This window comes from Ictalurus punctatus, chromosome 10 (genome assembly GCF_001660625.3).
Source record: "Ictalurus punctatus breed USDA103 chromosome 10, Coco_2.0, whole genome shotgun sequence".
Taxonomy (NCBI): domain Eukaryota; kingdom Metazoa; phylum Chordata; class Actinopteri; order Siluriformes; family Ictaluridae; genus Ictalurus; species Ictalurus punctatus.
The window spans coordinates 27,602,501-27,625,000 of NC_030425.2; the positions used below are offsets into that span (position 1 = coordinate 27,602,501).

At 46.9% G+C, this 22,500-nt stretch overlaps 1 protein-coding gene across 9 annotated transcripts in view; it reads right to left on the bottom strand.

Annotated features, from left to right (window-relative positions):
- The window catches only part of LOC108270982 (polyamine-modulated factor 1-binding protein 1), a 186,844-nt gene that overhangs the window by 35,620 nt on the left and 128,724 nt on the right, over positions 1–22,500 (bottom strand). For 7 of the 9 annotated variants that reach the window (XR_001813781.3, XR_001813780.3, XM_017478086.3 and 4 more), the window contains 8 exons: positions 11,706–11,831; positions 10,717–10,806; positions 9,902–9,964; positions 5,729–5,908; positions 5,345–5,437; positions 4,258–4,404; positions 3,911–3,994; positions 218–385 (listed from right to left, as the gene is read on the bottom strand). Coding sequence is in view for 7 of the 9 variants with exons in the window: in XM_017478086.3 (XP_017333575.1) it covers positions 218–385; positions 3,911–3,994; positions 4,258–4,404; positions 5,345–5,437; positions 5,729–5,908; positions 9,902–9,964; positions 10,717–10,806; positions 11,706–11,831 (951 nt within the window). In the remaining 2 variants the exon portion in view is untranslated. The remainder of the gene's footprint in view (positions 1–217; positions 386–3,910; positions 3,995–4,257; positions 4,405–5,344; positions 5,438–5,728; positions 5,909–9,901; positions 9,965–10,716; positions 10,807–11,705; positions 11,832–22,500) is intronic. The other 2 variants (XM_017478089.3, XM_017478091.3) reach the window with 2 other exon arrangements.

Consider the following 22,500-nt stretch of genomic DNA (forward strand, 5'->3'; position numbering starts at 1 on the left):
TCCCTGTGATACAAAAAAAACAAAACAAAAAAAACACACGGAAAGAATAAACTCACAACGCGAGAGAACCCGGAATGAAGACGGAGAGCTGGAGCGATTAGAGCGGGGTGTTATTCAGTGGATCGGGTTTTCACACGGCGCCCTTTCAGTGTTTTATTCCAGAGCGCGGAGGACATCGTGATAGGAAATGAAGGCGTGGATGACGGGGTGTTCTCACCCGCGCGTGAAGATCTTCTTTCTCGAACTGAAGCTGGACGTTTCTGCCTTTTTCCTCCTCGAGCGTCTCGTCCCTCTGACTCAGGAGCTTCTGTAATCTTCGCACTTCCTCCTTCAAGGTCGTGACCTCCTCAGCTTTAGAGTTCACTTCCTGAACCTGGCCTGCGAGCTACACACACACACACACAACGCACACGTGTGCAACCTTTATTTCTTTATATCTGCCTTGTTTGCAAGGAAGTAAACAACAACAACAACAAAAAGTGCATTGATGGTCACAGCATCTCAGTCGCAGGTCGCTTCCTGACATCGAAACCTTCCAATAACGAGATCTGGTTCAATTCCAGCAAAACAATAAAGAGGAGAAGAAGAAGAAGGTCATTTACGAGTCGAATCGGGAGCAGACGCTGAGAATACAGGTTATGGAATAAACTGACTCCTCTGCGTTCATTTGGGTTGTGCCACGGTGCTGCTAAATCCTCTACTCTGATTGGTCAGAAGGCGTGGATTCATCTTCTATAACGGCAGCAGTATATTAACGCGCCGGTTCGAACACACTATCGTTTCTGTAGTAACAGGGACTAGTCTACTAGGACAAGGACTTCCACTGCAGATGCTCCTGCTGTTTTAAGTCATTAATATATATATATATATATATATATATATATATATATATATATATATATATATATATATAAATGACTTCATAGCTGCTGCAACGTAAGTGAGAACAGGAACTAACGTGCTTCGAGGACGTTGCGCAACATTAAACGTAACTATAAACGGATAAATAGTACGAGGTTGTTTGTTTTTAAAAAAAAAAAAAATCAATGAAAAACTGTAATCGTTGACAACCTGATGCGGTATAAGAGGAATAAAAAACAGCCCAGGACGCGGTGTTAGAGGGAAACGATCGACTTCGGCGCGATGACAGAAACTCGCCAGACTTCAGCACACCGAGACGGTCGTCGATTCGTTTCCTCTCACGGCAAGACGCGGAGCGTTTCGTTCCGTACAAACGTCACGTCCTGTGTTGCACCGGTTTTACACGAACCCCGAAGGCGTAAAGTCCGGTGACATGGCGTCCGGAAGTCGTTAGAGATAAACGCGGGACGATGACGTCCCGGGTTTTAAACCAAGGTTAGATACCAGAACGCTCCGAAATCAGATCCAACGCCGGAGTGTGAAAACCGGACGGACGGGGAAAAGGACGGATATCAAACACGCCGCGTTTCTGCACGTCCAGACGCTCACAAAAGAGCCTTTAAAATGTTCTCCGGGCTGTGATCACGTCGCAGAATTAATTACGGCGTGTGTGTACGCATGTGTGAAATTACACAGAGTTCCGAAGCGTGTAATTACAGGCAACACGGTAAGCAAACAATGGGCTGTAAAAGCAGGAGAGCGTGCGAGGAAAAGGGGTGGGGTGGTGGTGTGTGTGTGTGTGTGTGTGTGTGGGGGGGGGGTTATCGAGCGATTAACGCAGCGATCAAAGCCCGTCGCGGTCCTGCACGGAGAGCCGGGGAGCCGCGTTCATCCCAGAGAGCCGTCCCCTTCACTGTAATTTCACCACAAACACTCTCCGGGTTCTTCTGGTGCAAAGTTTTTCAGAAGAGCACAAAGGAAAAGTAAGAAGTAGAAGAAAAAAAAAAAAAAAAAAAAACACCCATGAGAAGTAAACGAGTACAACCCCCCCCCCCCCCCCCCCTCCCTACAGTTCCCCGTCCCATCTTCATCATCAGATTAAAAAGACGTCTCCGTGCGAGTCTCGGAAAAATACTACATAAAGAAATGACTAACTAGTCTGATGCCCTCCTTCCCTTCACGGAGACGGAGACGGGTGCCCTTCAGCAGAAATGAATTTTCCAATCGCAGTTAGTTCTGCCATGAATAAATAAACAAATGAATAATTGAGAGCAGCGACATAAATAAATAACATCACAAACATTTCACCGGCGCTCGTAAGCACTGGGCGGATAACTGGAGCTGCATGCTAATGATAAAAAAAAAAATAATATAAAAAAAAAATAAAACGCAACATGGGAGCAGGTCCTGTTGCATTATTCAACGCTCCATCGCCGAAAAAAGAAGAAAATATTATATATATATATATCTATCAAGGACCTCAAAAGGTTCAGTCGGCACCGAAGTGACAGGTTTGTCCCGTTTATAACACGCGAGGACACTCGGGAAAACAAACGAACGACCGGTCAGAGATGAGTGAGGGGAATTCTTTAAGGTCCATGTGTATTCCTCCGCGCTGTGCCCTCCTGTCCTGCCCTTCCTCAGGCCTGCCGAGGCCTCGGAACGCTCCGGAACGCTCCGGAACGCTCCGGCCTGGCGTTTTCTGAAGGGACGGGGCGTCACCTGGTCGTCGCAACACTGCACGCACGTGTCCGGAGAACTTCGAAGCGGCGGATCGGACGCGGGGTTCTCCTCGCGCCGCTGTTTACTTTCACGTTCGATTTGCGGCGAGTGCCCTTGGAGCGGAGGATGGAATTGATTTGATCCGTTTCTCCTGTTTACCTTCTCTCTCTCTAACCGACGCAAGAGGAGGGGGCAGGAGAGACAGGATAGGAGGACACCGAGGGTCTTATAGGCCTTCAGAGAAGGTCTAATCATAATAATACTAATAATAACAGAAGAAGTAGAGGAAAGAGAGAAAAGAGGAAGAAGAAGGAAACGAAGGTGAAGAAGAAAAAAGAAAAGAGGAAGAAGAAGAGGAAACATGAAAGAAGGAGGAGGAGGAGGAAGTAGAAAAGAGAGGAAGAACGAAAAGAAGAAAAAAGAGAGGAAAAGAGTCAAAGTGGAAGAAAGTTGAAGAAGAGCAGGAAAGAGGAATAAGGATAAGAAGACGTAGGGGGGAAAAAAGAAAGAGGAAGAAAAGGATGAGGATGAAATGGAAAAAGGAAGAAGGAGGCTAAAGATGAATACGAAGATGAGGAAGGAGAAAAAAAAGAAGAGGAAAGAGGAAGAAGAAGAAGGCAACGGAGGTGAAGAAGAAAAAAGAAAAGAGGAAGTAGAAGAGGAAACAGGAAGAAAGAGGAAGAAGGAAGAGAAACGTGAAAGAATAAATAAAGAGGAAGAAGGAGGAGGAGGAGGAGGAGGAAGTAGAAAAAAAGAAGAAGGAGGAAAAGAAGAGGTAGGGAAAAAAGAAAGAGGAAGAAAAGGATGAAGATGAAATGGAAGAAAGAAGGCGGCGGCTGAAGATCAAGAAGAAGAAAGAGAAAAAAGAAGAAGAAAGAGGAAGACAAAGAAGAAGGGAGAAGGACATGAAAGAGGAAGAAGAAGGAGAAGAAAAAGAAGTAGAGGAAAGGGAATAGGAGGAAGAAGAAAGAGAAGAAGAGGAAAGAGGAAGAAGAAGGCAACGGAGGTGAAGAAGAAAAAAGAAAAGAGGAAGTAGAAGAGGAAACAGGAAATAAGAGGAAGAAGGAAGAGAAACATGAAAGAATAAATAAAGAGGAAGAAGAAAAAAAGAAGAAGGAGGAAAAGAAGAGGTAGGGAAAAAAGAAAGAGGAAGAAAAGGATGAAGATGAAATGGAAGAAAGAAGGCGGCGGCTAAAGATGAAGAAGAAGAAAGAAAAAAGAAGAAGAAAGAGGAAGACAAAGAAGAAGGGAGAAGGACATGAAAGAGGAAGAAGAAGGAGAAGAAGAAAGAGGAAGAAAAAGAAAAAAAAAACCTGCACGCTCTCACCTCACTGTGCGCAGAGGTCAGGTGTTCCTGAACAGCGCTCAGCTCGGCCGTTAACTTCAGCACCGCATCATCTCTGCAGGCCACCTACAGCGCGTGCGCACACACACACACACACACACACACACACACACACACACACACACACACCCTTCTACCGCACTGACGCAATATAGGAAATCATTCTGCAGATATAAATATTCAGTGTGAAGCGTCAGTAATTAACATGCGTAACGTCCTAACAGTTTATTAAAAAACCCTTTTGCAATCTGCCCCCTGCGGGGAACTACACTAATGTCCCGCGGCCCTGATGTGTCCATCCAGATGTGACGGTGCAGATGTGGTGGTACCTCCTTCTGAGCTGTGCGGTGTTTCTCTGTGAGCAGATGGAGCTGATGTTGCTGCTCTTGCAGCTGAGACACCAGTGTGTCCCTCTGTCCTTCAGCCTGCTGTAGCTCAGTCCTCAACCTGGACACCAACGCTTCGTCCTCCACCAGCTACACACACACACACACACACACACACACACACACACACACACACACACACACAGGATACCGGGGCTGTCAAATTTCTTTAAAGATATTCATAAAGGAAGAAGAGGAAGAGGAGGAAGAAGGGGAAGAGGAGGAAGAGGAGGAAGAGGAGGAAGAAGAGGAGGAAGAAGGGGAAGAGTAGGAAGAAGGGGAAGAGGAGGAAGAAGGGGAAGAAGAGGAACAACAAGAAGAAGAGGAAGAGGAGGAAGAAGAGGAAGAGGAGGAAGAAGGGGAAGAAGAGGAACAACAAGAAGAAGAGGAAGAGGAGGAAGAAGAGGAAGATGAGGAAGAAAAGGAAGAGGAGGAAGAAGAGGAGGAAGAAGGGGAAGAGGAGTAAGAAGGGGAAGAAGAGGAACAACAAGAAGAAGAGGAAGAGGAGGAAGAAGAGGAAGAGGAGGAAGAAGGGGAAGAAGAGGAACAACAAGAAGAAGAGGAAGAGGAGGAAGAAGAGGAAGATGAGGAAGAAAAGGAAGAGGAGGAAGAAGAGGAAGATGAGGAAGAAAAGGAAGAGGAGGAAGAAGAGGAGGAAGAAGGGGAAGAGGAGTAAGAAGAGGAAGAGGAGGAAGAAGGGGAAGAGGAGGAAGAAGGGGAAGAGGAGGAAGAGGAGGAAGAAGATGAGGAAGAAGGGGAAGAGGAGTAAGAAGAGGAAGAAGAGGAAGAGGAGGAAGAAGGGGAAGAGGAGGAAGAAGAGGAGGAAGAAGGGGAAGAGGAGTAAGAAGAGGAAGAAGAGGAAGAGGAGGAAGAAGGGGAAGAGGAGGAAGAAGGGGAAGATGAGGAAGAAGGGGAAGAGGAGGAAGAAGAGGAAGAGGAGGAAGAGGAGTAAGAAGAGGAAGAGGAGGAAGAAGAGGAGGAAGAGGAGGAACGCGGTTGGAGCAGTTGGACTGGAGTCTAGTAGCTGTACCTGTGAGTAGCAGGTGGTGTACTGGTGCTGTAGCTGATTCAGTTCAGCCTTGAGCTCCGCCCCTCTCTCTTCCTCTTCTCCTCTCTGAGCCTCCTGTTCAGAAAAAAACACTCGTTCTCGACGTTCTCACAAATCTAACATGCTTCAAGTCTTCAGGTTAATCTCCGCCCACCGTGGAGGCAGTCTGAGGGTTCGACAGTTTCCCTCATTGATTTAACATTTATGGAAGGAGTCTCCAGTGTACCGTAGCTTTGTACCGTAGGCGGTAGCGTCATGCTCCCTGACATCTTCACGACGGACTTTTATTACTTTAACACGATGCTCGTACTTTTAAAAGCTCCGTTCCCATACTCTCCCGGAATTTAAACCGTCTGACGCCCTTACCCGTTCTCGGAGCTCTCTCTGGCAGCTCCTGAGCTCACCAGTCACCCGCTGCAGTGCATCCTGGGAGGCGAAGAGCTGCCGGCACAGCTCGGCCGCCTCCCGGTCGCCGGCGCGCGCTTTCCGTCTCAGAAACTCCGCCTCCAGGCTCAGAGCGGCTACGCTGTCCCCGCGCTCGTCGAGCTGTCGGCACGCGTTAAAAAAAAGAAGAGAAAAATATCAACAAAACACCAAAACAAAAACCGAGCTTCATCAAGAACGCGGACCGATCGGGATGGATTAAAAGTGGACAGAACGCCAGAAAGTGGAATGAAAACACTGACAATTTATAAAAGAAAGAAAGAAAGAAAAAAAGAACGAGAGATGGAAATAATCGCTTAAAATAAAATAAGGAAACGATAAGAGCGCGATGGCAGAGTAAGAGCTCCGGTCCATTTTGTTTCCTCGATGTAACGCTGTGTTTAGAGGCAATTTGTCACTTTAAGGAAATGGCTCGATTTGGCCCGTCTTCGTTTAATGGCAAATGGCTAATACGGGCTCCGACCGTGCTGCTCCTCGTTCGCTGAAATGACTGTGGATTACACATAATTATCTGTTAAACTATCCCTCATCCCCCTGCTTCTGCCAACGTAATAATCCAACGTCCCTTAAAGCACGACGGGCAGAGAGCTTCTGCTGAAGATTAAATAGCACGCCGATCACTTTGTCGCTAATTACGTCGAAAACGCAGGGAAAGCAAGGGCATTAGGTCGGACTGAGGTTTACCACACACACACGCACACACACACACACACACACGCACACTAGTGTTTTCATTCCACAAACCAAATCCTGAATTATTTAAGCTTCTGACATCTAAAAGACTTGATGGCTTCACCACAGACTCTATATTTACGCACGGATTCCGAAAGGCTGGTACGAGTACCGAGTACCGAGTACCGAGCACAGACGCAGAAAGCAAGTATTACGGTACTCAGATACGACGTTGATATCTCAAAGTTACGCCGTCCCGTTTCACAGTGCACGTTCGGATGCTACAAGAAGTCGGCGTTCCCACATAAGAAGAGCTTTGGTCACGCGGTCCGATACGAGACTCTCGGCGGAAGCCTTCGCGCCGCGGCGCCGAGCTGATTCGAGTGCTCCGGTTCTAAGAAAGTCTGGTTTTATATATCGATAAGGCGTTACGTCTCGGGAAACAGGAAGTAATGTGACCCGAACTGAACTAATCAGGTTGCAGCTCACTCCGGGTTCGAAGCAAGTTCCAGACCTGCGGTTTTCAACAGGACCAGGAACTGCTCCAGGGCTGTCAGGGCAGACGATGGGAGGGGTTTTTTTTTTTTTTTGGTACCTTTAAGTATGTATCTTACTCTGGGAAAGTGACCGTTACTCTAAGATACGTTCGCCTTAAGGTTATCTATAAGTTAGTGCGCTCCGAAAGAATGGAAAAATCCGCATTTGGAAGATATTTACAGTCCATCTCTACCACCGTTACGGATCGACAACGTTGACGACGTCGTTCTGCACTTCGGCTTCTGATCAGGTTTTCTGTCCGATCGAATGCTCTCTAGAATGTGAAATGTTCCACCCCCAAGATTAGAAAAATCCACGCTACTCACTGACAAGTACGGCTTTGCCCGGGCTGTGAGGCAAGATGAACGCTATTGGCTATTTAAAAAGGTGGAGGACCGACTTGATATGTCCCGCCCCGACTTCCTGTTTCGGTGGAAATTACGCCGACACTTCGAATAACGAATACAGCTACGCCATACCACCAAGCCACGTTGCTCTTAAGCACCCGTGCTGAATTCGATTCCACTTCTTGCCTGCACGAGAAGCGCGACAGCCGAGCTAGGGTGGGTGGGCGGAGCTAATAATAGTGCAGACCCCTGATCGGTCAATTGTCCTGAATAATGTCTCTGACCAAACTCTCACTCCCACGTGTTGAACGTCTACGTGTACACGTACGTAAATAAAACGTTTATTTACAAACGTTTACATGTATATTCGAGAAGTGTTACAGCCGACTCATAGAAGTATTGGCACCCACTCTTCTGGGAAGGCTTTCCACTAGATTTTGGGGCGTGGCTGTGGGGATGTGTGTTCGTTCAGCTATAAGAGCGTTAGTGAGATCAGGCGCTGATGATGGGATGTTGTGGAGGTCTGGGGTCCACGCGCGCACACCTGAGAATATAGATTCATGAGGGAGAATTCAAGATGCTCTCGTTAATCATAAAAAGAAGACTTATTTTCGGTCGGGGGGGGGGATATCGTGTGGAAATACATCATTGCGTGTCATATGATGCATTCGTATTTTTTTATTTTTTTAGTGCTCATTTTCATAAAGGGCGCCAATAATTTACGAGTCGGCCGTATCATTTGTCAGCGGTTTCCAGCACAATAGCATGCTAATAACTGTTTTTTTTTTTTTTTTTCCCTGTTCTGGACTGGGTTGCGCGTCTATAGAAGTGCACGCGAGTATATCCACGTGTTATACAAAGCGGACTAGAATTTTCCGTACAGTACTTCCCTTCATACGAGCCTCTAAAAGCCTCTCAGTCTGGCTCACCTTTCAGAGCGCTCGCCGAGGGAGCCGCACACTTTCGGTTTCACGACCGCCTCCTAACAAAACGCTCTGTGACGCTATTCAAGTCTCGCAGCGGCAGGTTGAAGCGCCCGAGCCAGAGCGGTGACAAAATACAGAATACAGAGATACGTTTTCCTGACCTTCTTGGAAAACGTTTAAATGGTGACTCCACTCATCGTGACCTCCATGAACCCGTCTCTCTCTCTCTCACACACACTATATACTATACCATACAACAGCACCACCAGGGCGCATGCGATCGACAGCCAAATCCGTGTCGAATTCAGCCTCCCCGCAGCCATGCAAACAAAAATGTCTCGTAGGGCCTTTAATGAGTTTTCGACTCAAAGTGCCGACTTGTCCTTTACGAACCGACAAGCTCCTGTGGTGACGGGGCCGGCGCGTGAAAGTTGGCGCGAGTGAAATGAAGGACTGTAAGTAAGTGTGAAAATATAGTGCGGTGTGGGCCCTTGGCAGAGGCCTCCATTAATCAAGCTGTCTGCAGTCTGTTTTGAGAGTAATCTTGTCCAACCACCGGAGAAGCACTTAGCGGTAAGTGGCGCTTGGACGGCCTTTGAAGGCGGTGCTTTATTGCGGCCCCGAAACACAGCCAGGCCGCGCTGGGAATACATTCAGACCCGGGGCTCGGAGGCTCCTCTCTCTCTCTCACTCTCACACACACTTACCCAATATACTAATCAGTTATTCATCCTAAAGACTATTCATCTCTCAATATTCCATGTATGACACTTATAGAGTGGTGTTTTTATAGAAATGAAAAAAAAAAAAAAAAATCAACAATCTTTTATTGATTATTTGGTTTTTTTTGTACATTAGATTTGAACTATTATTCTTCGCTGTACTTTTACTGTTTACTTGTTACGATGTTCCTTTTCCGTCCACTGCTATTATTCATTTCATCATCATACCACGGCCTGTCTGAATACACGATCCCGATCGGCCGGAAGGCGTGCGTCCGACACGTGTAAAGTCCTTCCGGTCGGTTTAATCGCCGCGCTAAATTAACGCGCTGCCTGTAAACGACGGTATCCATAGCGACATACGGCACGTGAGCTCGGCTTCGGTATTAGTAGAGACGCGGGACGGACGCGGGTAATTTCACACACGCGTAATCTCTCTCTCTCTCTAAAAACTATTTATTATAATTCATTCGAATAAATGTCATCTTATCGCACTATTTCATCTCCGTGTGTGATTGAGAGCGGGCAGAATTCGAGATCTAATGCGAACGGACTGGTATTTTTATCATTCCGCCTTTCGGTCAGATTTTGCGCCGCAAACATCAGACGGCTTTACCGTGCTGGGAAGTGACCGCGGTGTAAACGGGATCATCCACGGCTAGGTGTATATATATATATATATACCTGTAGTATAAGGGAATAAAGCACTTCGAGTCACTGATTCTTTTCCAAACCAGCACCACAACACCAGTGTGTTTTATCCCTTACCTGTTGCACTGCTGTCAGCCAATCAGAAACACAAACTGTCTGTTTAAACAGCTACAATTAATCCTGTGTCCGTGTCGAAGCTCAGCTGAATAAAGAAGATTCTGACCAAAGAGAGACAGAGACCTTGTCCTTGAGACGCCGCTGTTCGTCCCTCAGTCTCTCCGCCTCCTCCTCCTGACCGCCGTCCTGACAGAGACGGAGAGGTAGAGCGAGAAAAAGACACGCAGACCAACGTTACGTTCGAGACTCGACGTGTACCGAATCGACCAGATCGAAAACCATGTAACGCCGGTTGATATTAGTAATACTGTTATAATAATAATGATATAGTACGCTACTGTTTCTATAGTGACGCCTCGTTCGCAGGGACTCGCACGGTGGATAATTATTCATCTGGTGACGTTTTCTGTTAAATGGTTACGAAAAGCACTCGGCGCTTTATAACAGTCAGAGGTACAGCTGTAACTTGAAGTCTTCCGACATGGGAAAGCTTACAGGCCAGAGGAGCTCATGTGACCAGCTGAATTAGTTCGGAGGCTTGGGGTAGTTGTTTTAATTTTTATAGGAAAATAAGCGGCTCCGTGGAGGACGTCGTGACTCCGCGTCATCACACCGCTTGGCTAGAACCGCAAGATCTCTTACACCGAGATGAAACACTTATACTTATAATACACGGCCCTATCGAAACGGTACGACGACACAAGAGCTAGAATGATGCACGTGTACAGGATCGTATCGTGACGCACGTGAAGAGAGCACCACGCGGTGGTCAGGCGAGACGAGGCCGGCGTGCCGTCGTGCTTTTCAGCTTCCTCTAAACTGTGGAACATTCTGGACGTGGGGAAGTTACACGTGTGGGTCGGAATGCTTCGCAGTGTGCGTGCGTGCGTGCGTGCGTGCGTGCGCAGCTTTATACGGATGTACTCGACTCCGCTGACCTCTCCGTCTTTCTCCAGCAGTGCCAGCATCCTGTCAACCTCTCGCTGGAGCTCATCAATCTGGACCTCTTTCAGACGCTGCTCTTCTACCTACGCACACACACACACACACACACACACACACATATATATGGAGGTGAGGCACGATGGGAATGAACACTGGTGCTGTTAAGTGTCAAGCGGATGCCTTTGCATAATACACATCACACCTTTGAAATGATCCATTAGCGAGTGGCGGCGCGAGAAGCGCTAAATGAGGTGAATTGACTCCACGGATAAGAAGACACAATATCCTCTTGTGCGGCGCTGCACGTCTTCGCCGCTCTCTCGTTCCTATCGAGCGTGAGAGAAGCCCACTCGTTCAGGCCCTGGAGGCCTTGTATGAATCAGGGTGTGAGAGGAGCTTCATCTCTCACCCTCTTCTGCACTTAGCGCCCCCCCTCCCCCCACCGCTCAGACATCATCTGATTTATAATTTTAATACCACTAATATCCGACGCCCACTTTCCGAAATGCCATTTTCCAATTTGCGTCAAAGCGTGTGAGCATTTTTCTTAATGTGGCTTATGACGAGCGTGGCGGATGTGCAATTTAGATGGAGGATCCTGCAGGCCCGCTGTTCTGTGTTTGTGTTCATCGACAGCTTGCGCTCGGGGGTTTATTTATTTATTTATTTATTTATTTTCATCTTGGGGTTGGGATAAAATTGCCCGCAGGGAAGGGGTGGGGGCGGGGACGACAACCCCTGTATAATCCCATAATTACATTTCTCATAATAAGAATTATGATGGTGGTAATGATAATGTATTAAAATATGCATTACCATTAAAAAAAAAAAAGAAAAAAAAAAGCAAGGAACGGAACGCGGGGCGGCTTTGTGGTCGTTATATGAATATTTATGTTAATTAAAACAAGGCCTGTGCGCCACGATATCTTGGAGCTAATAGGAGCTGAAAAGCGAGGAGCGGAGTAATAGGCGGTGATTTTACCCTCAGGGTGGCGTTGTGTAGCTCGTCTCTGATTCGGCTCAGCTCTCTCCGGCACTCGTCGTCTCGGACCTGCAGCTCGGCGTGGGCCTTCTGGAGACTCCGCAGCTCCGCGCCGCGCTCCTGCTGCTTTAAAAAAAAAAAACAACGACAAACAAAAACACAAACGCACACACACACACACACAGTGATGGTCACACACAAGTCTCCAACAGAAAGAGAGAAGGAAATATAAATATAAATGTGAATATATAATTAGGGGTTTACAGAAACAGACTCCGGATCGGTCTTCTCTGAATGCGTACTAAGGATAAACGCCAAAGCTTTCAAGGATCGTGAAAAGTAGGTAGCGACATCATGCTAGGTCTTGAAATAACGACGTAATATCTTGGAGAAAAAAAAACATCTCAAAATCGACATGAAAAAAAAAAAAAAAGTCTTATAACAACATGATATCTTGAAATAACAAAATAACTCGTCCTTTCAAGATATTAATTCCAGAAATTAAGAAATAAAAAAGAAGAAGAGAAGAGAAGAGAAAGCTCGAAATGATTACATCTTGAAAATGATGACATAAGACACCCGTCTCGGATAATGAGATCAACGACGGGACTTTTAAACTGACGTCTTGAAAAGATGAGATCTCTCAAAGGTGACGTGTCTTGAACGACAAGTAAAAAAAAAAACCAAAAAAACAACAAAAAAAAAAACACACCACGACGTCGTCTTGCAAAAACGAGATAACATCGTGACATAGCGACGTGATAACTTGGTGAGGATGAGATAACTTGAAATTAATATATCTTGATAAAATGAGATATCTCAAAGTGACGTATCTTGAAATGACGAGTTAAAATAAAAAAAACCGCGAACAGACTATCTTGCAGAAATGAGATACGAGGTAACATATCTTGAAGACAACGACGAGATAACCTGAAATGAACAACGTAACATCCTGGAATGATGAGTTACATCAAATAACGTCAAATTATCCTGCGATGCGGAGATATAAAGCTGACATAACATCTAGAAATAACGAGATAGTAAGGCAAAAATATCGAGATGATAAGCGGAAATACCTCAACAGCTCTTTGTATTCACGTTTGAAATCCAAATGTGTGCTACAATGCTGCAATAACCGAAACTCCTCTAAGTTCTCTCTAGAAGTCAGCACGCAGCCGTGGGCCGGGGTCGTAGCTGAACGTTAGAGAGACCCGAGTGCACGGTTCCTCCACTTATCTCCACCTGCAATTGACCTTCATCGAGTGTTACTCTCGCCAGCGTAACCGCCACCTGCTGTCCCATCATGCTGTCAGAGCGGGGGGGGGGGGGGGGGGGGGATAGTAAAAACAAACCAAAAAAAAACTACAAAAAAAAAAAAAAAAGAACCCACAGGAACAAGTTGTCAGAAATGAAATTTCAATTCATCCAGTCCCCTTATACACGAGCGCGGGGAGCGCGGTGAAGAGCGAGCGGATGGGGATCAATAGTGTTTAGACAGCGGAGCAGATTTTCTAAGCGGCAGATCAATAGGAAAGAGAGAGGAGAAAAATACCCTGGCTTTTCTTTGGGTGTTGTAGTAAATACGAACAAATCAGTGGCCTTAGGCTAAATGGATTGACCAGCTGTTTCCGACTCCTGCGCTGTAAATAAAGATCTATTGGGAAGCTCTGACTGAGACCTAGAGGTGTGGAGAGAGAGAGAGAGAGAGAGAGAGAGAGAGAGAGAGAGAGAGAGAGAGAGAGAGAGAGAGAGAGAGAGAGAGAGAGAGAGAGAGAGAGAGAGAGAGAGGGGCACGTCGAACACACTCTCACGTCGACGTGAGCTAAGGGCCTGTACACGAATCGGGGTATGGAGTCACGCGCGCAGTCGAGTGCGGTGCAGAAAGTTTGTACACCCTTACCTCGCGCCATTTTCACAGACGTCCCTTAATTATCGCGGGCGACTCAAAGTCTCTAAAGACTTCTTCGGGTGTCCTGCTGCCGCTTTTAATTCTCGCGACTTGGTTTTCTTGATTGACTGCCATTCTGTCAATGAGAACACGGAAACACGTGAAAAGGGGATTATTTCTGAACGACGGTCGGATCCTTTTCTGCCGGTCACGCTCAGGCGCTTCGATATCTTTTTTATCTCCTCCATCTTCATGGGAGGTCAATATTCCCTCTGTTCAATCGTTCAAGAGCCGTTCTGGTCTCGTTAAACGCCCTAGAAGAGACTTAAACCAGGTAATGTACTGTATGTAATGTTCGGAAAGTATGTTGTGACATGATTTCATTTCATGAACGTGCGGTTCTGCCACGTATAATAGAGACTGGGGAGGGGGGGGGTGCAAACTTTCGCGCAGGGCCTCGTCCTTGGTTAAACGAGAGAAACTTCGCGTCTGCACGCCGGCCGGAACGACAGAGCCCGACTCGATCGCTTCAGCGACTTTGCTCTAATTACCGACGGCTCCGCGGGCGGCGGCGAGCTCGCCGGAGCCGGGCGAGCGTGATGTATGGAGGCACTCGAAGGCCGTAGCCTAAACAAAAAACACCTCGGCCAGGCCAGAACAATAAAGAGCGGCGCTGACTTCGCTCCGAATGAAAACATTCATCAATATAAGGGCAGAGAAATATGGAAATAAAAGTGCGAACTCCATTATCGGCTGCTCGGCAGGACCGACTGGGAGCCTGGGCCATGTTTGCTAAAGTGACAGGGCTTGAGAAAGTGTCTAGCTCTCTAATATTCAGTCCATCTCAGGAGCCCATCTGTTATAAGTCTACACACACACACACACACACACACACACACACAGAGAGAGAGAGAGAGCTGAAAAGTGATTGATAATCAACCCCATTCTGCCAGTCAGAAAGGATGCCAGCGATGTGAAAAAGCCGTGCTGTGTGACTGGACTAACATGCTGTGTTTGCCTAACACTCTGAGTGCACACACACGTCCAGCTGTGCCCAAACACACACACACACACACACACACACACACACACACACACACACACACACACACACACACACACACCATCTTTCTCTCTCTCACATTCAACTTTGATTTACAAAGTGCAGCATGTTTTTACAAATGTTCTCGAATGTTCCACACACACACATTCACTCAACATGGCCTCACACGTACACATTCATAGACCTCAGCGTGACCACCTCGGGGGGAAAAAACCCTCCTTTTTATTTATAAAAAAAATAAATAAATAAAAAATAATAATAATTAACACATCAAACATTTTATACATTCATTCATAGTTACGTTTAATTTTGCCGCACAGTTTAAAAAAAAAAAACAACTCCCGTAAATACCGTGACGTTCCAGCTTTACCGCTGGCACCGGAGACTCCTTCCGTAAATGTTAAAAACGTCAACGTGATAACAATTACACCTTTTTGTTTAACATTTTTAAAAAAAATTGTGTTTATGTAGAGCGTCCGCTATACGAGCCATACATACATGCTTACTACAGAAAAGATAAGAGCTTTAGACCGGCGCTGCTTTTAAAGAAAACCTATCCAAACCTCCTGGCCAATCAGATTCGAGAACTGAACAGTGCTGTTATATATAAAACTGTAAGTAACTGTCTCGTGACATACAGACAGAGAGGATATTATATATATGAATATATATATAGAAAGAGAGAGAGAGCTTATAGACATCGCCAGACCCTCTTCACTACACAACCCTCCACCTTCCATAAACAACCTATAAACACTAGTCCTGTATGCACAAACTGACATTAAATATTTACACCCCTTCCGGTTAATTCTACCTTTTTCCCTGAGCTCTTTCCTATTTCTTGTGCCGTAACAGGCTTTGGTTTTTAAATATTAAAGCTGTTCATCTCTGCAAACGAACGCTGCTTGGTATCCTACTCTCTCCCTCTCTCTCTCTCTCTCTCTCTTTCTCAGCCACCTTATGAGATCGCATTTCCCCAGACAGGAGAGTGAAGAGCGGCTGCCGTTATTAACCCTGTCCGTGTCCACGTTAAAGTTTTTCCCCCTCTTTTGACACGTCAAAGCACGACCGAGGTGGACTGATTATGGCCACAGTGCTCTTTTTTTTTTTTTTTTCTTCTTCTGCCCGCTCCTAGGCTGTGTTTGATGCCAGGTGTCAAAAAGCACTCGTCTCGCTGCCTCTCTTCTCCCTGTCTTTAGTGAAACCCATGTTTTATTCATGAAAGGGAATTTTTGGCTTCGGGGAAACTCCCAGAGCACAACTATTACTCATTACTCCATGAGAAGTAATTTGAGGGCTGGGGGTTAATTAATTCACTATGATTAAAAAAAAAAAAAAAAAAAAAGAGGAAAAAAAAGAAAGAAAAAAGTGAGATTTCCTGGCGGACAGGTGAGACAAAACATGCTCGTGGAAATGTACGTCAGTGAAAAGACCGAAGACGGCTTTGACAGTTTGGTGGACAGGTCTGTCCCCGACTTCATCGCCTGGTATCTTGATTGCTGTGTGTGTGTGTGTGTGTGTGTGTTCCCAGACCTGGCCTCCATGCTCTAATGGGTAACTCTGGGCACTTGAGCAGGCGCCAGCCCCGGGCTATTCTATAAGTGGTCTTTACTTTTACTGGGAGAGCTCAGGTGGTCTCTAGGGGGGACGGGATGAGTGGTGGATGGAGGGAGTAGAGGGAGGAGAAGCTCTGCTTTCTCTTTTCCTACGCAACCCTCTGAATAATATATCCATACATCATCAAGGCCGTGTCAGAGGGTGATTCACGGCGCAGGACTTGCCCAAACCACCATGGTATTAGCTTTAATAATGCAGGCCTGGGTTAGGCGCTTACTCTTTCCTGACAAATATGGGCAAATCAATTAATTCCCACTGACATTCTCCCCCAAAGCATGTAATATAAATTCCATGTGGCTCTAGCTTTCGTGCTTTTTTTTTTTTTTTTATTCCTTCGTCTCCAAAATAGAGGGCAAATATCAGAGTCAAATCCTCGCTTTCAGCCTGTAATTTCTGAAACCCTCAACAAGGACAGGATGTCTGTTATCGCTGTAAACATCACTTAAAAAAGATCTGATGATGAGCAGATGGAGAAATAAGTGTATTCTGGTTTCTGTGAACACTAAAGGTGATCTTAAGGTGAGCTATGACTAACAATCTCGATCTTATTAATCTTGACTGACAGTGCCTTAACGTTTAAACTCCATATCGGTAATGTTGCTAGAACATCCTAAGGCCTACAAGGGTCCGCTTCCGTTCGGATATCACCCCTGTCACGCTGATTCCTTCGAGCTACTGCTCACATGTGTAGCACAATGGTGTCATCCTGAGGCCTACAAGGTTCTGTTCCCTTTTTAAAATCTACTATTGCCATCTACGAGGTTCTACTCCAGTCGGGATCTTAGTACCTTCGTACTAAGGCCTACAAACTTTTGTTCCCATTTGGATGCTACTCCTGCCACACTGATGTTTTCTAGCTTCTGTTCCCACTTGGATCCCAGTGCTATCATTCTGAGACCTACAAGGTTCTGCTCCGTTTGGATCCTGTAGGCTTCAAAATGACAGCGGCAAGGTTAACACGGTTCTGCTCCTTTATGAAATCCACAAGATTCTACTCCTCTTTGGATCCCACTATGGTCATCCTAAGAGGCCTACCGGGTTCTACTCCCGTTTGGATCCTACTATGGACATCCTAAGAGGCCTACCGGGTTCTACTCCCGTTTGGATCCTACTATGGTCATCCTGAGGGCCTACCGGGTTCTACTCCCGTTTGGATCATACTACAGTCATCCTGAGGCCTACCGGGTTCTACTCCCGTTTGGATCCCAATATGGTCATCCTGAGGCCTACCAGGTTCTACTCCTGTTTGGATCCCACTATGGACATCCTAAGAGGCCTACCGGGTTCTACTCCCGTTTGGATCCTACTAAGGACATCCTAAGAAGCCTACCATGTTCTACTCCCGTTTGGATCCTAATATGGTCATCCTAAGAGGCCTACCGGGTTCTACACCCGTTTGGATCCTACTATGGACATCCTAAGAGGCCTACCGGGTTCTACTCCCGTTTGGATCCTACTATGGTCATCCTAAGAGGCCTACCGGGTTCTACTCCCGTTTGGATCCTACTATGGTCATTCTAAGAGGCCTAGCAGGTTCTACTCCAGTTTGGATCCTACTATGGTCATCCTGAGTCCTACCGGGTTCTACTCCCGTTTGGATCCTTCTATGGTCATCCTAAGGGCCTACCGGGTTCTACACCCGTTTGGATCATACTACAGTAATCCTGAGTCCTACCGGGCTCTACTCCCGTTTGGATCCTATTATGGTCATCCTGAGTCCTACCAGGTCCTTCTCCCGTTTGGATCCTTCTATGGTCATCCTAAGAGGCCTACTAGCTTCTGCACCAGTTTGGTCATCCTGAGACCTACAAGGTTTTCCTCCCATTCAGATTCTACTTCTGGCCTCCCGAAGGTCTACAAGTCCTACAAGTTTCTGCTCCTTTTTAAGAAAAAAAAACTACTCCTGTCGTCCTGAAGCCGACAAAGATCTGCTCCTATTTTCAACTCATTCTCTCCACCCTGAGGCCCACGGGTTTCTGCTTAAAGTTGGATCCTACTGCACCCATCCACAAGCCTACAGGGTTCCGCTCCACTTCGGATGCTATTCGCTCTTTTCTGTCGCTCATACAAATGGTAAATACTGTAATTGCTATCCTCATGTCCTTAAACTAGAATTCCTGCAATATCCGATCGAAAAATCAGTCACGGTTCTCAGTGCAGGCCGGAGAGAAGGATGGCCTTCCCCTGCTTCCCCGACTCGACCTTGGATCCGCAGGAGATTTTCACCAACCGTTATTTCTAACGCGCCTAAACTCGATTTATGAAATTATTAAAATTTCAGTGGCCTTCGTTCGGCTTGGATCTCCTCTCAAACCCATTTACACCACCGACACCGCATACAACACGCTGTCCTGTTAATCAACCTGGCCTTCACCCGGGATACCAGTGACTCGTGCGTACGAGCACACTTTTGGGCTGCGCACTCGTGGTTTCTAGCTAGAAACAATATAAAATACAATAGTCATGCAATACGGTCTGTAGTGCTGCAACATCCACTTCAGCAGAGCGTAGAAACCTCATCGGGCTGAAACGCTTCAATATGCGATCATATACAGTGGTAAGACATGCTTATGATAATCTGATAGGTCATGGCAGGTATTCGCACATCTATATTTACTAAACAAGTGTGAGAAACCTCTTAAACGATTGCTCCATGCATCCATGCCTTTGGTGTAAATTTGGTTTTTCCACTTGTTGTGTTCGCCGGGAGTTTCACTCGTGTCTGAAGCGACTATCTGCAAAAGCACTTGTACATACGTGCTCGTCTCATTCTACGCTCTTTACATTGTGAATCTATAGTCGGAGAAATCAGTCCATTGTAGTGTAGCTCCAAGGACAAAAAGATACTTAAAGATACAGAGAAGAAATTCTGTCCACTCTATAGGGTTTGGGGGGGGGGGGGGGGGGGGGGCACAGACTGAGAGAGAGCGAGACCCAATTAAAACAACGTGAAGCGTTTGTGTTGTGCGGGCGGCGGTAACGGGGCTAATGACGAGACTGTAGAAACTCTGCAATGTTCCCTAATGGGCTCCTTTCGCACTTTTCCTACCCTAATGAAACACATCCCTCCACCGCCTCCGCCCGAGCCCCAACCTGTCTTTTGTCTGTCAATGTGCGGTTCATAAATATTGTCTTATCATTATCGTCATCATTTTTTCCTGATATGCCAGAAAAATTCTGAGGCAATTACCAAAGTGACAGGTGAAACGAGAGCGCCGTGCGGCGTGAAATGAACGGTTGCCAAGGAAACCAGGGGCGAGAAACGGCTTGCTGTGTTGGTCATGTGACCCCCCCCCCCCCCCCCCCCCCCCCCCCCCCCCCCCCCCCCCCCAACACACACACACGCTCACAAATCTCGTCCACATACACACAACACAGGGCTTGAAGAGAATTGAGTGTATAGCCATGCGCTGGCTATTTGTGTCCAAAGGTTAGCTCGCTTTGTGTTGTATATGTGTGTGTGTGTGTGTGTGTGTGTGTAACAAAAAAAGAAGAGACATACTCCACCACTAAGTAGATTTACAGCCTACAGGAATAATCTGCATCTTAAGCACCTGCAGCCATTAATCCAGCAGGAACACTGTAAATCAGTGGTGGAACTGAGAGATACACACACCATCTCTGCACGCACGCATAACCACATTCACACACACTCACACAAACACACACACACTGCAGTTTCAGCTACTAATGAGTTCACTGCCAGGTCTACAGCGTGATGTTTAATACACCCATTACGGCTCGGATTCATTACTGCTCGGAAAAACCTTGCAACCTAAATAAAAAGTTTCTTCCCGAAGTTAATACCCATTTTCCAAACTAATACCTTAAGCACTCGTTACAGTAATGCCATTTTTAATGCGGAGCGGATAAATCCGGGATGCGGTCGTTAATCAGGGTGGAGAGATGGCTCCATGGGAGTGGAGGTAAAGCTCACGGCTTGACGCGGAGTTAGATTATAACTCACAGGCGGCATGAGTCTGCGAAACACTCGTGGTTGCGCACGGAAGCTGCAAACCTAGAGCATTTTAAAGGGTCGTTCAGGGGCATAAAGCTTCAAAGGTTAGAGTAGGGCCACCCTTGGTGAACAGATCTAAGGGGAGGGGTCTGGAAGTGTACCCTTTCCAGATTAGGATTACTGGGACCCCACCCCCTGGTTGTGGTGTTAAGCAAGAGTCTGGTGACTGGGCCAATCGGTAACTCGGTCGGCGACGTGTAGCCATCTTTTGTGCTCATCACGTGTAAAAGCTAGACGTCAGGTATCTGGATAGACTAGATCCTTGGAATGGAATGAAAACATACTCTATATGGCCAAACGTTTGTGGATCCCCAATCATCACAATCGCATGAGCTTGCTGGACATCCCATTCCACATTTAGTCCCTTCGTCTCTGCGAAGGCTTTCCATTAGATTTTTGGGCGTGGCTGTGGGGATTCGTGTTCATTCTAGCTAGAAGAGCATCAGTGCGATCAGGTAATGATGTCGGGTGAGGAGGTCTGGAGTGCAGTCAGGGTTTCCAGATCATCCCAAAAGGTGTTCAGTAGGGTCGAGGTCACTCCAGGACGCTCCAGTTCTTCCATTCCAACCGTAACACGCCATGTTTTCATGGAGCTCGCTTTGTGCCCAGGGGTCATGCTGGAAATGGTCAGTGGTGCGTCAGTGGTTAAAGGATCTGGGTTACTGATCAGAAGGTCAGGAGTTCAAGCCCCAGCACTGCCAAGCTACCACTGTTGGGCCCTCGAGCAAGGCCCTCAAGCCTCAACTGCTCAGGGGTATGAATGAGACGAACGTGAGTCGCTCTGGAAAAGCGCGTCTGCCGAATTCCGTAAATGGAACAGGTTTGGGCCTCTTAGTTCCAGCTCAACGCTCACAAAGACATTCTATACGATTGTGTGCTTCCAGCTTTGCGGCAACAGTTTGGGGAAGGACCGCACATGGGTGAGAAGTTCAAGTGTCCACATGCTTTCGGCAATACGGCGCGTGCGAACGGAACGTCGCGATCCCGGGTCCGAAACCGCTTTTATAATTTATACACTAAAGGCATGTCGAGCTGTCTGAGAGAGCACCGCGGCACGTCCGCTCCGCGTTATTTCACAGCTCAACCTGATTCGAAGCCGGAGTGGAATGTTTTCTGCGTCATCATTCCACTCGAGACCCCGATATTAGTCCGAAATAAAGAAGTCCGCCCACGCCATCACTTTAATTCCCTTACAGCGTACGCGCCGAAGAACCTCGACTCTTTCCTCTTAATGGACACCGAGCTGGAAAACTAATAGGCGGTTCAACAAAACAACGTTTAGAGGTGAGAACAAAAGACATTAGGCCTCAAGGACAAGCTTTTCGCCTGTGCTCTGCCAATTATTGCTGATTAGCACGGATTCGAAAAACAAAACCGCAGCGCGGTGTAAATCGGACGCGGTCTCCGTGCGGACGCCGATGCGGATGACGGGGTTCGAAACACTTCTATAAATATATAGGCGGATTGAAAATTGAATGTTCCAGAGAGGGCAGGAGGAGGAGGAGGAGGAGTAGGAAAGGGGGGGGGGTGTTTGGTCCAACGAAGACGCAATTACGGATCTAATCAGGGTTTTGTGCGTGAAGGTGCGGCTCTCTCCTATCTCGTTCCCATTTGCATCATAACGTGGTGTGCAATATTAATTTCCGAGTTTACTGCTTATTGGAAGTGCAAAGTAGGAAAAGCCATTAAGGCTGCAAATAGGAAAGCTATTTGCTGTCACACAGATTCGGCTCTATTAAAGAGGGGAAGAAAAAAAAAAAATCTTGTTAACCGTTTGGAATTAGAGTCATTTTTGGCGAGAGGCACTCTGTAGCAGGGCCACAGAAATAAGTAATCATGCCCGGTTTCTCCTTCACTCTCTCTCTCTCTCTCTCTCTCTCGCACGCGCGCGCGCGCTTTCTTTTCTTCATTTGTGGAAGACATCAGGGACGAGGTTGGAGGGCGTCAGGGGTGAGTAAGTGCATGTACAGGCAATTAAAGTTGCTATCTGTTTTGGCTAATGCGCACACAGACAGATGCGCTCTTCCACACGGCCTGGGGCTCAGGAAGGGAGAAGGAGAACAGACGCCAGCTGGTCAGCTGATCTCTTCGACCCGGCCTGATCTCGGGTTATTAATCCAATCTCGCGGACCGCAGCCGGATCTCGACTCGTGCCGGCGTGCGCGTCCAAAACAGACGTTATCGCTTTAAACACGTTACGTTTATTCGT